The sequence below is a fragment of the Ammospiza caudacuta genome, chromosome 1, assembly GCF_027887145.1.
Source record: "Ammospiza caudacuta isolate bAmmCau1 chromosome 1, bAmmCau1.pri, whole genome shotgun sequence".
NCBI classification, from domain to species: Eukaryota; Metazoa; Chordata; class Aves; order Passeriformes; family Passerellidae; genus Ammospiza; species Ammospiza caudacuta.
Window position 1 is genome coordinate 66,329,208 of NC_080593.1, and position 12,884 is coordinate 66,342,091.

General features: G+C 40.2%; 1 protein-coding gene across 1 annotated transcript; it reads left to right on the forward strand.

Annotated features, from left to right (window-relative positions):
• The first annotated feature begins 133 nt into the window (after positions 1 to 133).
• Positions 134 to 5,606, forward strand: LOC131564238 (transmembrane protein 14C-like). The gene is made up of 5 exons (XM_058814585.1): positions 134 to 285; positions 400 to 483; positions 2,794 to 2,895; positions 4,762 to 4,849; positions 5,037 to 5,606. The coding sequence occupies exons 2-5, from the start codon at positions 408 to 410 to the stop codon at positions 5,092 to 5,094; spliced, it is 324 nt and encodes a 107-aa protein (XP_058670568.1). The 5' UTR covers positions 134 to 285; positions 400 to 407; the 3' UTR covers positions 5,095 to 5,606.
• The last annotated feature ends 7,278 nt before the right edge of the window (positions 5,607 to 12,884 follow it).

A 12,884-nucleotide genomic window follows, 5' to 3' on the forward strand; every position in this document is an offset into this window, starting at 1 on the left:
CCGCAACCCCTGGCTGCGGGCCTCACCCTGCCCTGCCTCTGCGGTGAGTTTTCACTTGGGTTTCGCGCTTGCAGCTTTCCTTTCCTTCCCCGGAACAGCCGGAAAAGGGAAGTTTTGGGCGGTGCGTGGCTGCCTGGCCTCCCCTTCCGCCGCCTGCTCCGCCCCGGTTGCTGCGGAGCGGGGCGGCCGCGCAGGTGGGGCCCGCGGTGTCCCTGTGCCCCCGGGGTTGCCTTCCCAACAACGCCGCCTGCATCTCTTGGGCTCGTCTCAGGGCCGAGGCTTTAGGCAAGTCCTGCTTGTGGAAAAGCTTGCCATAGCAAAATGCTTTGCTTTTTTAAATTTTTCCTCCCCTGAAAAAGGTTAAGAGGTGCTGATCTTCACCCCAGTTTTCTCTTCCAGTTTTCGGCATGGCAGTGGACTGGCTCGGTTTTGGCTACGCCGCCCTGGTGGCATCAGGAGGAATCATTGGCTATGCAAAAGCAGGTAGGGTGCCGAAAGGTGCTTCTGTCTCCCTCCCTCTTCCTCCCCCACCCTCTGCTCCCCCTCCCCAATAACTTGGTGTGAGCTGGGCAGCTTTTTACGAAAGCCTCCTATCTCGAAGTTGACCCATATGTAAATTTTATCGGTTAGTGCCATGTGCTGATAACTTGCTGCTGTTGGGGTGTGCTGGATTTTGAGTTGAGCTGGTGCTTTGGGCTGATAAGGCCATAATCTGCTTTCTGGAGGATGCTGATATCTGCTCTGTGCTCTTTGGGTGAACTGTCATAAGTTTGCTTCAGAAAGGCTTTCTCCTTGCTGTTTAAAATACAAGCATTCTGTAAGTCTTCTGTATCTTCAAGTGACAAAAATCACCACTTTTCCTCCTCAAGAGATTTATTCCCATTTTAATCTTTGATGATAACAGTATACTGCAAGCTGCAGAGAGCTTTCAGAACTATCTTTTCTTCAAGTAGAGCTGAACAGTGCAAATCAGTCCTTAAACTTGTTTCTCTTCTGGACTCTGCATCATAAGCTTACCCTCTGACCTACTGCTATCATTTCCTGTCCTTTTTCTGAGTTTACCCTCCTCCAGACAGAACTGTGGATTTATTCCTGCTGTGACACTGTCTCTTTCAGCTTTGAAAATCCCTAAGCCATCTTAGTTTTTATGATAGGAAGGGGCATTGCTGAAGTCAGTAAGACTCTTATTAGTGCATTTGACTAGATAGATGCTAGTGCCTATTCCAGTCTGTTTTCCATTGGTCTAGATTTATCCTTTGGGTTGTGAGTGGAGTTTAGGACAGAAGGGACAATACTGAGAACTTAAGTAACTAAACTCGTATGGTAACTGCTGGAGAGAGAAAAAAAAAAAACAACCATACAAAGGAGCCATTATATCCTTACTAATAACTTGGGGAAACCAAAAGAAAATGGAACTTTAATGTGTAGAACTAAGTTGATCTGTTCTTTTACAACCTGATCTATCTACCCACACAGACAGGGGGCAGTAGTAGGTGCCTTCGGAGCAATATGAGAACATGGCAATCAAAGGGAGAGTGAGTGAGTGAGTTATTGATTTATTTTTCTGTCTTCATTTAGCAAGTTCTCTGGGTCCCTGTGTTTTGAAATGTAGGAACTTCTTGAGCCAGAGGTGACGTGGTTGTCCTGGAAGTGTATGTGTCATATCTACTTAAACAATGCCTTGAGGTAAAATTCAAGGAAATTATGGATGTTTCTTAGCTCCCAGGCTTGTGGAAAGCATTGTAGCTACCACAGATTTATTTTAAACTCATATTCTGTGCAAAGCAGCCACCTAGTAGAGTGTGCATCTTTTCCTTGCACATGTGCAAGTATATCAGGTGCTTTCTATCATCTTTGTATCTTGATTTTTATACTATAAGCAGGATACAAAGCAATATTACAGCAACCTTGTTGATGATTGAAAAATTATTACTTTCTGGAAGCAATATGCAGTCCTCCTTTAACATTGACAGGAGATCTTTATCAACTTAGTTTTTCAATCTCAAGTCTTTGAAAGGTGACCTCAGAAATTGAATGTATAAAGAACCACCTTCAGTAGCATTAAGTCTTTAATCCTCTGTTGGCCTTATGGAGGGCATTCACCACTCACAGTGATCATGCTACTTCATTACTTGATATACTCTATAAATAACCAATTTAGATGTGGCATCCTTTATTTTCTGGTAGGTTGGGATTATCATTTATACTAAGGACCTGATTCAAAGTTTAGGTGCATTGAGGGAACCTTCTTCCAAAGGCTGCAGCTACCTTTGGATCAAATCTCAGGTGTACTTAGGAGATATGACCTCTGATGTTCAGCTATGCCCTGCTCCTTGGCAATTCTTTGAATGCCCTCCTGCCCAATTCCACTCACATGTCCTTTTTTCTGATCTTAAATTCTTACAATTTAGTCATTCTATTTTACTGCCTCTCAAAGAATTTTCATAAAACTGTTTTGAAGCAACATGCTTCGGTTTGTGCAAGGGAAACACCAATTCTTTTGCTTTTCTCACTGTTCTTTCAATCATGGATGTATTAATGGCTTTGCTGTTAGAGAACTAAATACTAATTCTGTGTGTATCTTATGCAAGAGTAATTGAAGTGGTTCTTTGTGCTGATCAGCATGGTCTCAATATCTTAAAAACCCCCTTCTCTAATCTTCTTTATGTCAATGAATGATGAATGCCCGTATTTTTTTATTTTTATAATTTTTGGTGTTTTACAAAACAGTTAAGCTGCTGACCAAGGTAATCTTTAAGTTTCTAAGAAATGCATTATCTTCTACTTATTCAGGTAGTGTTCCATCACTAGCTGCTGGCCTTTTCTTTGGGAGTTTGGCTGGACTGGGTGCTTATCAGGTCTCACAGAATCCACATAACATTTGGGTTTCTCTGAGTAAGTAATTGAAAATTTTATTTGAAAAGGATTACATTTACCCTGTATATTTAAAATTAGTACCTAATAGTCTTTGCAGAAGCATTAAACACGGATAGTGTTACAAATCTAACTTCAGTGCTGTCTCAACTGAACTGAACTGGTGGCTGCCAATATGCATCTGTCTTATAATGATGTGTTTGAAGGATCACAGTGCAAGAAAAGTGCTAATAAATGGATTTCTGAACTATTTTTGCCTGGAACCTTGTACTTTGAGCATCCTGCAGCAGGCTGTAACATTTTGGGAAGTGGGATTCCCCTTCAGACTGACCATACCCCTAGCTGACTATTTTATTATCACAGAAAATGGCAGAGATTGTAATTGGCTTATTTTTATAAATGACAAATATGTGAAATTACAAAGGTGTTGATGCCTGGGGACATTTTAGAGAGAAGCAAGCTTCAGTAATGCTGTTTCTTCCTTCTCAGAATTGGAGCTTCCCTTCCCGCAATTTGAGAAGGTAACTGTGGAGAGTTACTGCTTAGTCAGTGTTTAAAGAGCCACCACTGACTACAGCATTTTTCCTCTGAAGCAGTGACAGAGCATCTGGCTCTTTGACATGTGAAAGTCACAAGTCAAAGGGGAATGCCCAGCATTTCTCTCCACTTCACCTTTGTTTACAGGCAATCCACTTCCACTGGCCAGGCCAAAAGCTCTGCATGGTCAAGCCTTAATAACATAACAAACTGCGGATACAGCAAGCTGAAGAAGTGTGAGGTTAAGTGTTTTCCCAGATGTGTGAGACAGATACATTTCTGTAGCTCAGCAGCATATGGAGTCTTTTCATGCCTCAGAGGTTTTGAAGAAGATGTGTTCTGCTGCTGTTTGAAACAAAATTTCATTTTGAGGTGTGCATATTTTGAAGACAGGCTACTAATTAGAGCTTGAAGCATTTTAATACTGAAATATTTTTGTTTTATTGTGTGTTGGACTATGGTCCCAGTCTCTTATATATCTCATTATGTGAGATTATGAAGTGTTCAGTGACAATATTTTGTTTGGTGTTTGAGAGGAAGGATGTCATGGCTAGGACTGAAGATGAACTGGATCCTGCAGGACCAGTCATCACACAGAAGCAACAGCAGGGGGTAAAAGAGTTGTTGGAACAACGTGTGTGCAGCTGTTACCACTGGGTAGCAGATGCATACTAATGATAAGGATTCCATCAGTGTATGTTTTCCTTACAGTTTTTTAGCATTCTGTCTTTATTTGAGATACTACGTTCCAGGGGCTGTCCTTTCTATCTTACTGAGTCAGTGAAAGTACCTGGCTCCTGTCTCTGTGTCCAGTGGTCAGGGACAATTAATTCTCACCTTGGTAATGCTTAGCACACTTCCCTTTTGAAGTCTTTAGAAAACAAATTACTTAATTCTCATAACATCACTACAAATTAAACATGATGCTACATGTTAGACATGATTACTACAAGTTAGACAAATGCTCTCTCCCTTTTTTGAGAAGTGAGGGAATTATGTGCACAAGTTTAGTGATTTGCCTGTGTGTGGAAGGAGTGAGTTCTAGAGCAGTGTATCATAAATTATTTCCAGTCTCAAAAAGAGCACATTTTGAAAAACAAATTTGAGAAGTATGTGCAGAAGGATATAGAGTGCACTGTCTGCTTGAACTTGATATAGAATACTTACTCTTTACAAACTGAGGCATTTTAAAATTTACACAATTTATTGACTCTCATTGTCCATTAAGTGAAGTAACCCTGTTTCTCTTTTTACTTGATGCTGCTACTTCTCCCTGTTCTGTTAGTTTTTAATTATGTTTCTCCCACACATGCATCTCTGCTGACTGGACTGTACAATCTCTCATTTAAGTTACATCTGGAGCACTGACTGCTGTCATGGGAACAAGATTTTACCACTCCAGAAAATTCATGCCTGCAGGGCTAATTGCTGGTGTCAGGTACAATACTTTTTTTTTTGACCTCCTGTGTGTGATTTCTTATTCACTTAATTAAACTCAGATGGAGTGAAGATATTTTGTGTATTATTTTTGTTCCCATGCATCACTTGGATGAAGTATCTGAAAATGAATTGACAAATTATTGTTATTATTGTTAAATTATATGGGTTTTTTTCCCTTTATACAGTTTGCTAATGGTTGGAAGATTAGCACTGAAGATGTTGGAAAAGCCCCAGGAAAAGTAACTGTTAATTTTACATCTTAGTATTTGGAAAAGGAGACCTGATCATGAAACTGCATGAATGCAGAAGTGAGAAGATGGAAAAATTTTCTGCATCAAGACATTTTTAAATCTTTTTTTATAAGGGGGAATAAATGGTGGGACAGATAGTTTATATACAAGGTAGAGCTGTTTGTGTATAGAGAGAAATGGGTCCTGGGTTTGATTTTTCTGGCATGTTTCAATGTATTTTAACACTTACATGTTTTAATATTCCAAAATATACTTCTGGCATGTATGAAGCAGAGAGAAAATATCCTGTAATTAAGAAAATATCCACAAAGAGGCACCAGGACTAACTGGCTAAATACAATAGTATGTCTCAAACTTTTACACTGAGTATTATGGTGTGCTTTACCTGTTGCATTCTGAATTGATATACCATGTCTTTATAATGTCCAACAGATCTTGTCTTTTTATTGTGAAATGATGCTAAAATGATGCTTTTCTATAAGTAAAATTTGTTACAAACCTTTATTTGGCCTTTTTTTTTTTTTTTTTTTGTACAATTTCTGTGTTTGGGGACAGGGCTATTTTTTTCACCTTGTTTTCTCAGTGGAAGTACTTGCAGTGGACTGTTAGTATCCAAGTGCTATCTTTCAGTGATATTTAAAATCACTTTATAAATGGAGGGATAGAAGATTAAAATATGGGCCTTCATTAACATTTCATTTTAAAAGTTATTTGAAAGGAACTTACCCTGAGGATTAACTAAGTGAGATTTGTGCTAGGCTAAATGAGCAGTTGAATGTGATCTAGACTGTGTAACTGGAGTAAAACACCCTAACACTATGTAATTCTGATATTACAGGCTTATTTGACAATAGAATGTGTCAGCACTTTATTTTTAATCTCTTAGGAGAGCGGCTGTGCCTCTTCAAATCTGTCTTTACTAGGAAACTCTGGAGTCAGGAGGGTTCCTTGTTCTGCTGTGATGCCTGAGGAGTGAAGTGTGGAAGAGGCATCAGTGGCATCTGGTGCTTTTGTTGTCACTCCATCCTTGATTGCTTCTCCTGCACTGAGTCTTGCAGTTCTGTTAGTGCAGGCACAGCTCACGTGGGCTTAGCACTGTGATGGAAGAAATGTGTGAAAGAAAGTCCTTTATCAGCTTATTCTTTAGTGATACATAATTATTGATAAATTAGGATTCTTACCAAGTGTAACTCTATTTTAAAGTGATACCTTATGTAGTGACTATTTAGTATTTTACTTTGGGACCTTTGTACCACTGATTATATCAAAACCATGTCAATTGCTTAACATGAAAATGGCAAAGCAGGTTTAAATTAGCTTACATCTTACACACTTGCCGTTTCATAGTGTTTAAAGGAATTTGTAAAAATTGCCTCAAACTGCATAAAGCAGATACCAAACTATATAATTTCTCCATTTTGTTGGTCACTTCAGTGCTTGTATTTCCTTTTCTGAAAATGGCATTTACTAGTATTGAGTCAGAGTGACATTTCTACTGTTGTGAGTCAATGGTTACCCACATGGTAGTAACAGGAAGCTATTGTAGTAGAAAGTAGTAATTACAAGCAGATCTGTAGATGTTGGGCCAGTTGTGCTGTGTGTTATCAGTTCTCTTAGCAAAAGTTATAAAATTAATTCCAGGTTTTTGAATGTATTTCATATTGTAACCTCTCTTGTTTCCAGGCACCTAATCTCTAAATAACCTGATCTGTACAGGATGAATCTCCAGGGAGCAACACTGAAAACATGTTAAAGCATGTCTGAAATTGTAGTCTCAGTTAAATCGTTGTCTCTTTTGACTGTACTTTAAGCAAAATCTAACAGAAGTTTTGTAATTACTTTTTTATGTATTTAAATCACCCCTTGTAATTGAATAGAAAATTCTGTCATTGATACAGAATTTTCTATGAGCCATTCAAGAATTAAAGACATAAATATCCATTCTCCAGACTGCCCCTGCTTTTAGTCTGATTGTTAGCTACTTCTAAAAGATTTCTTTCTTGGTTTTTTTTTCCACTGAGACTGGTCTCCATGAAAAATGAGAAAATTACTTTGGCATTAAATCCACTGTGACTATGCTATGGCTTGAATGGAGCTTCATGTTATGAGTCAGCTTGTACATGGATTTTGGAAAGAATGATTTAGTTATTTTTGAGAAATGAACTGCTAAAATAACACTTAAATTAAGGCTGCTTGTTCAAAGCACACTCTGAAAATAAAAATATTAGTTTAATATTTTTTACAGTTTCAGCTGTCAGCACAAGCTGAAATGAATACTGATTTTTTTAAAAAGGTTCAGGAACAGGAAACTAGTTTTACTGTACACATACTGAGTCACCAGGACTCAACAACTCAGAGTTTAATCACACATCCAGAACATTACAGAACTGAGAGAAGAAAAGCATTTGAGTTGTCAAATCCTCGTTTCCTAGAGTGAGGGCCCAAGTCCTCCATTCTACATCTACTTTCCTGATAGAAACTGGGTGGCAAGAGGAGATGTCAGGTATTTTACCCCTCTCTTGAGTGGCTGGCTCAGGACCGGAGGAGGGAATTTTCTTATCACTTTGGTAGGTAAGTGATCTCCTGAAAGTAGGAGTCTGGCCTAAATTTTGTAATTTTTGTTTAAGCCTGTCTTTATAATAGCAGTTGCTTACCTTAAGTCCTGGAAAGTGAGAGATGTTGGGCTCCCTTCAGTTCCTGCTCTGGATGGGTTCAAGTTCCCTTCCCAAGGAAGGGCTCCTTGCCTCAGACCATGGGATATCCTGCAGGGAGAATGTTGACAGGGGAAGTCACACCACAGCTGAGAACAGCTGGCAAAGTTCCTGGGATCTGTGGGAAAAGGATCAACTATTTTTTAAGTCTTCTTTTAAAGTTAGATAGTAACTGGCAAAAATGCAGAAACATCCTGAAGCTGAGCAATGCAACTCAGATTCCTCTGCCCAGAGTGGACAAGCGGTATTTCACCTAAATATTTACTTCTGATTAACTCCAGGGTCTCTAATTCAGGATCTTCTCTCTGGTGCCCCAATTGCTGACACTGAGGCAGCATCACATACATACAGGTTTGGAATGTTACAGAGCACCCAATTAGTGAAAATGTAAGCAAATATTTTGGGGGGAGGGTCAAAATATTGAACAAATGAGTGCCTCAGTTATGGCTTAGTCTTTACAGGTACAACACTGAGACCCCTAGTTCAGCAGTAATATACTCTTAATATACTCAGGCTCAATTCCACCACTGAGTTGAGGTTACTCACACATTGATGGATATCACAACCTACACTGTTCTTCCAATTGATGTGACATTTGCAGGTAGCAAAGATCTCTTTAATTTAGTACAAATGTGTGAAATAGTGTAAGAATTCAGGCAATGTTACACTAATAGTATGGGCAACTGTCTTTCACAAGCCAGCAAAGGAGAATGAGATGTGGATGAAAGATGTTTCAAGTGGAATGGTTTAGAAGGGAAGTAGTCATGTGCTGTCCTACTTTATCACTTGTTCTAAGAATATGGCACAAGCCTGTTTTAATGCAAAGCGAGTCCCCTAACTCTTGTTCTGCTGCAGGCTTTGAAAGTGCAATTTGCCATGTCCCAGTTCTGTCAGTCACTGTGCTGGGAGCTGTTGCCGCCCTGTCATCACCAGCTGAGGGTCAGTCTGTGCTGAAACTAATATGGCCTGAAGTATTGCACAATCATCCTTTTGTGGTGTTAAAATTGCTGGCTTCTTGGCATTACAGTTATGCTTTCTGACTGCACAGCTTAATCACCTGGAAAAATGGGAGGGGGAAACAAAGGTCAGGAGAGCCTCCAAGCAGTTATGACATGAGGAGGAAAGTCTTTGTTTCTCCACAATCCCTACAAGTAAGAATGGAAAAATGTTGTGTCAGTAATAGCACAGAGGCATCTGCCCTCATCTCCTCTCCTGCTTCCTTGAAATGCCATGATGGAACAGATCTAAGTGCTTATGCTTTTATGCAATATCCCCAGCTCAGTCCAGTGCAGAAGTGACTTTGGGTGTTTCCTTTAGTCTTTCTGTGCTTCTCTTCTGAACTCTGAAATGGAGATAATGTTTTCTGTATCCCTTCCCTGGCTGTCTTTTACATTGCTGTTTTATACAGTGTGTGGCATTAAATGTTTCCTGCCTCAGGTGCAAGAATTGGTAAATGGAACTGATACTGTTTCAGCGCTGGTAGTTCATACAGTGGTTTGATACTCTTAGAAAAACCCTAATGAAAAAAAATATGGTACGACTAAAGTCTATTTGCCTTGTTTCATCAAATATTAGCATTTGCTAATATATTGCTATTGTATTTTGAGATCCTGTCCTGCAAGCATGGTAACTAAATGGAATTGAACTTTAGTGCTAATATTTAGAGTCATAAAATATTCTCAGTTGGAGGGGACTCATGAGGATCATTGAGTACAACTCCTGACTCCCCACAGAACAATGTAAAAGTGAAACTATATAGCTAAGATAGATATATAGTTAGATATATATCTATATCTATAAATATATCTATATCTATATATATAGCTATATCTATAACTGTATATCTAAGATAGATATATAGTTAGATATATATCTATATCAATATCTTAGATATATATCTATATCTAGCTATCTAATCTATATATCATTGTACAAGTGCTTATTGAACAGCAACAGCTTTGGGACCATCATCACTTCCCTGAGATCTTGTTTCAGTGCTTGGCCACCCCCTCATTGAAGAAAATCCATTTTCTTTTCCCCCTTCCCCCCCCCCCCCTTCCCCCCTTTTCTTTTTTTCCCTTTTTTCTGCCTTTTTTCCTCCCCCCTCCCTTTTTTTTAAATTTTTTTTTCCATTTTCTCCTTGGTGCTTGTTTGTTTGTTTGTTTTCCCTGGTTTTATTTTTTATTTCCCCCTGTTTGCTGCCAGGCGGTGGCTGGCTGCCCTGGGAATGCAGAGGTTTTGGCAGCGCGCAGAGCCGGGAGAGGGCGGCAGCGCCGCTCCGATGTCAGCCGGGGGAGAAAAACACCCCACCCACCCCGAGACGTGGAGACAAGGATAAATAATAATCAACCTAATTCCAGTTTAGGGTTTGCCCGCTTGTCGCTATCTGACCCGGAACACCAAATGCTGGAACACAAATGCTTGGCTCTCTCAGCTGAATAGGTCCTTAGCTCCTTTATTACCTTTGTGCCGGCCTGAGGAATGAAAGGAAATGATGCAGGCGCAAAAGGCTTTTCTCACCAAGCATACTGTGCAATCCAATGGTCGTGCTGCTAAGGAGCTGATAATAATCGCGCGAGGAATGAAAATTAAACCCTTCTGCCACTCTTCTTACACCCCCTGAAGGAAATCACTTATCTGTACTGGAAGATCAGCCCAGTCTTTCTCGCCTATTTACAGCAAGAAACAAAATCTGCGGGTTATCAGCCTGATTCACAAGCAGAAGAGATTTAGCAGGACAGGCCTCCTTCTCTAAGCACTTTTAGAAAACACACAAGCGTTATAGCTTTGTAAGCTGTTGGAATAAATATATATATAATGAGGGATAGGGTGTTAGCTAAGTTTCTTTGGATATGTGCTCTTTCAGCAGCGCTATAACAATAGAAAATGGCTGGGATCAAATCATGTGCTGTTACCTGAAGGCATCCCACCAGTACGAGAGTTATTGGATGCGCTGAAATTCCTCCTGACCCCTCTGTTCCTCAATAAACCTGCACACAACTTCCTCTGGGGATGGGCCAAGTATTGCTCCATTAGTATGCAGCACCACAGTCAGCAGGGCAGGAAAATACGCACCAGGAGGAGAGAAAAGGGATGAAAAGCAGCAGGAGCGAAGTAAACGCTTTTAAATTCTGGACAGAAACTTCCCTCCACTGAGATTCCTGCAGGTCTGTGGTGTCATGACAAGATGTAAAATATTCTGAGGTGAGAGGTCCATTTACTCAGGTTCTGTTTCTGTTTAAAAAATGGAGCCTAGACTGGGAGGCAGGGAAAAATTTATGTGATGGGACTAGGAATCCAAAAATTGTGACAATGGACACAGAGCAACAATCCTAAAATCTTCTGAAAGTATTTTAATCCATAAAGCTGTTGTGAAAATGATCATTCTGGTTCTCTGTGTGGTTACATATCCCTGGTGTTTAGCAGTGCTAGATGCTCCAATCTGCATTTTTTGTCCTATATACAGCAATATCTTCAGCTCCCAGACACTACCTCACCTGGCAACCCTGCAGCATTTACATCAGCTTGGGGCCTGTCGCCAGACTTTCTCCTTCATGTGCCACTACTGTCTCATCCCTGCCAAAAAACCAGGACACTGTGTTCAACTTACACCTATAAATATCATCTATATGAATTTATTTTTATATAAATTCATTTATTTATGTGAAGGACAGGAGGTTGTTTAGCATCCGGTTTTTCGGGCAGCACAGAGTCACTGATCAACACAGACCCAACTTCAGCCATGTCCTCTTTATGGCCAGGAGGGCAATTAACACACACACTCATGTTTCTGCACAGCAACAGACACTACCATGATTGCACAGGAGCTTTATTTACTCTTTTTAAAGCATTTTGTTTGCTTATCTATGGTTTTGCTTTTTACTAGTGGTAAATACCAAATAACAGTGATAAAAAACAAATAACATTTTCTTCTGTATATCCGCTTCTCAATCTGTCAAGCCAGCAAATATATCCAGTATTAGAAGTCATAGTGACTTTCTGAGACAGAGGTGGCAGCAGCCTGCAATTATTGCTGTTCCTCTTAGCTGTCAACCATCAGACTACCAGCTTCTTTAGGGAATAGTGTGCTGCATGGAGGCAGAAAAGATCCACAGATTTTCTCATTATATATTTGATTTTCAGAATATATCCCACGGAGTGCCCTCTCAGGGAATCTCGGTCCTCATAGATCAGGACTTTACTCAAGACTGCTCCTTTCAGATGAGTGTTAACTTCATGCTGTCACCTATAGACACTCTGTCTGCTTTAGTCAGGGCTCTCCATAACAATGCACGAAAAGATGAGCTAAAAGATGATGGTAAACAGCATTCAAATCCTCCCTTATCAACCACAAACAAGGTGTGGTGGATATGCTAAAAATGCAGCAGCAGGAAAGAGGAAAGGTAACTTTTTTTTAAAATGTGTTAAGTGACACCTAATTAGTGCTAATTTCAATTTTCTCTCTCTCTCTCTCTCTTTTTTTTTTTTTTTTTTTTTTTTTTTTGTCCCCAGGAGCAGTGAGGGTTTTGGGGAGGAAGGGTAAGAGGGGTCAGCCTACTGCTAATTGCTTCTCCTTTAGCTGGGTCACTGCAGTTGACCTCATTCAAATCTGTGCTGGGTTGACCCTGACTGGATGTCAGATGCCCGCTGAAGCTGCTCTTATCACCCCCTCCTCAGCTGCACAGGGGAGAGAAAATATAATGAAGGGATTTAAGGGCAAGGAGAGATCACTCACCAATTAACATCATGAGCAGAACAGATTGGACACGGGGAAAATTAATTTGATTTATTACCAGTCAAAACAGAGTTGAACAGTGAGAAGTTGAGCTAAATCTTAAAAACACCTTCCAACTTCACTCCTGATTTTCTCCACCTCCTTCCTGCAGTGACCCAGGTTGATGTGGAGTGGGGTTTGAGGTCAGTTCATCACATATTGTCTCTGCTGCTCCCTCTTCCTCAGGAAGAAGACTCCTCACACTCATTCCCTGCTCCAGTGTGGGTTCCCTCCCACGGGAGATGGACCTTATGAATTTCTGCAAAGTCAGTCCTTCCCATGGGCTGTAGCTCTTCA

What these genes read in the sequence shown, in the direction of transcription:
- LOC131564238 (XM_058814585.1), top strand. Translation starts at nt 408, where the DNA reads ATGGCAGTGGACTGGCTCGGTTTTGGCTACGCCGCCCTGGTGGCATCA. An exon ending in TAACATTTGGGTTTCTCTGA is followed by an intron (nt 2,896 to 4,761) that starts GTAAGTAATTGA and finishes CTCTCATTTAAG; the next exon opens with TTACATCTGGAGCACTGACT. An exon ending in GGGCTAATTGCTGGTGTCAG is followed by an intron (nt 4,850 to 5,036) that starts GTACAATACTTT and finishes CCCTTTATACAG; the next exon opens with TTTGCTAATGGTTGGAAGAT.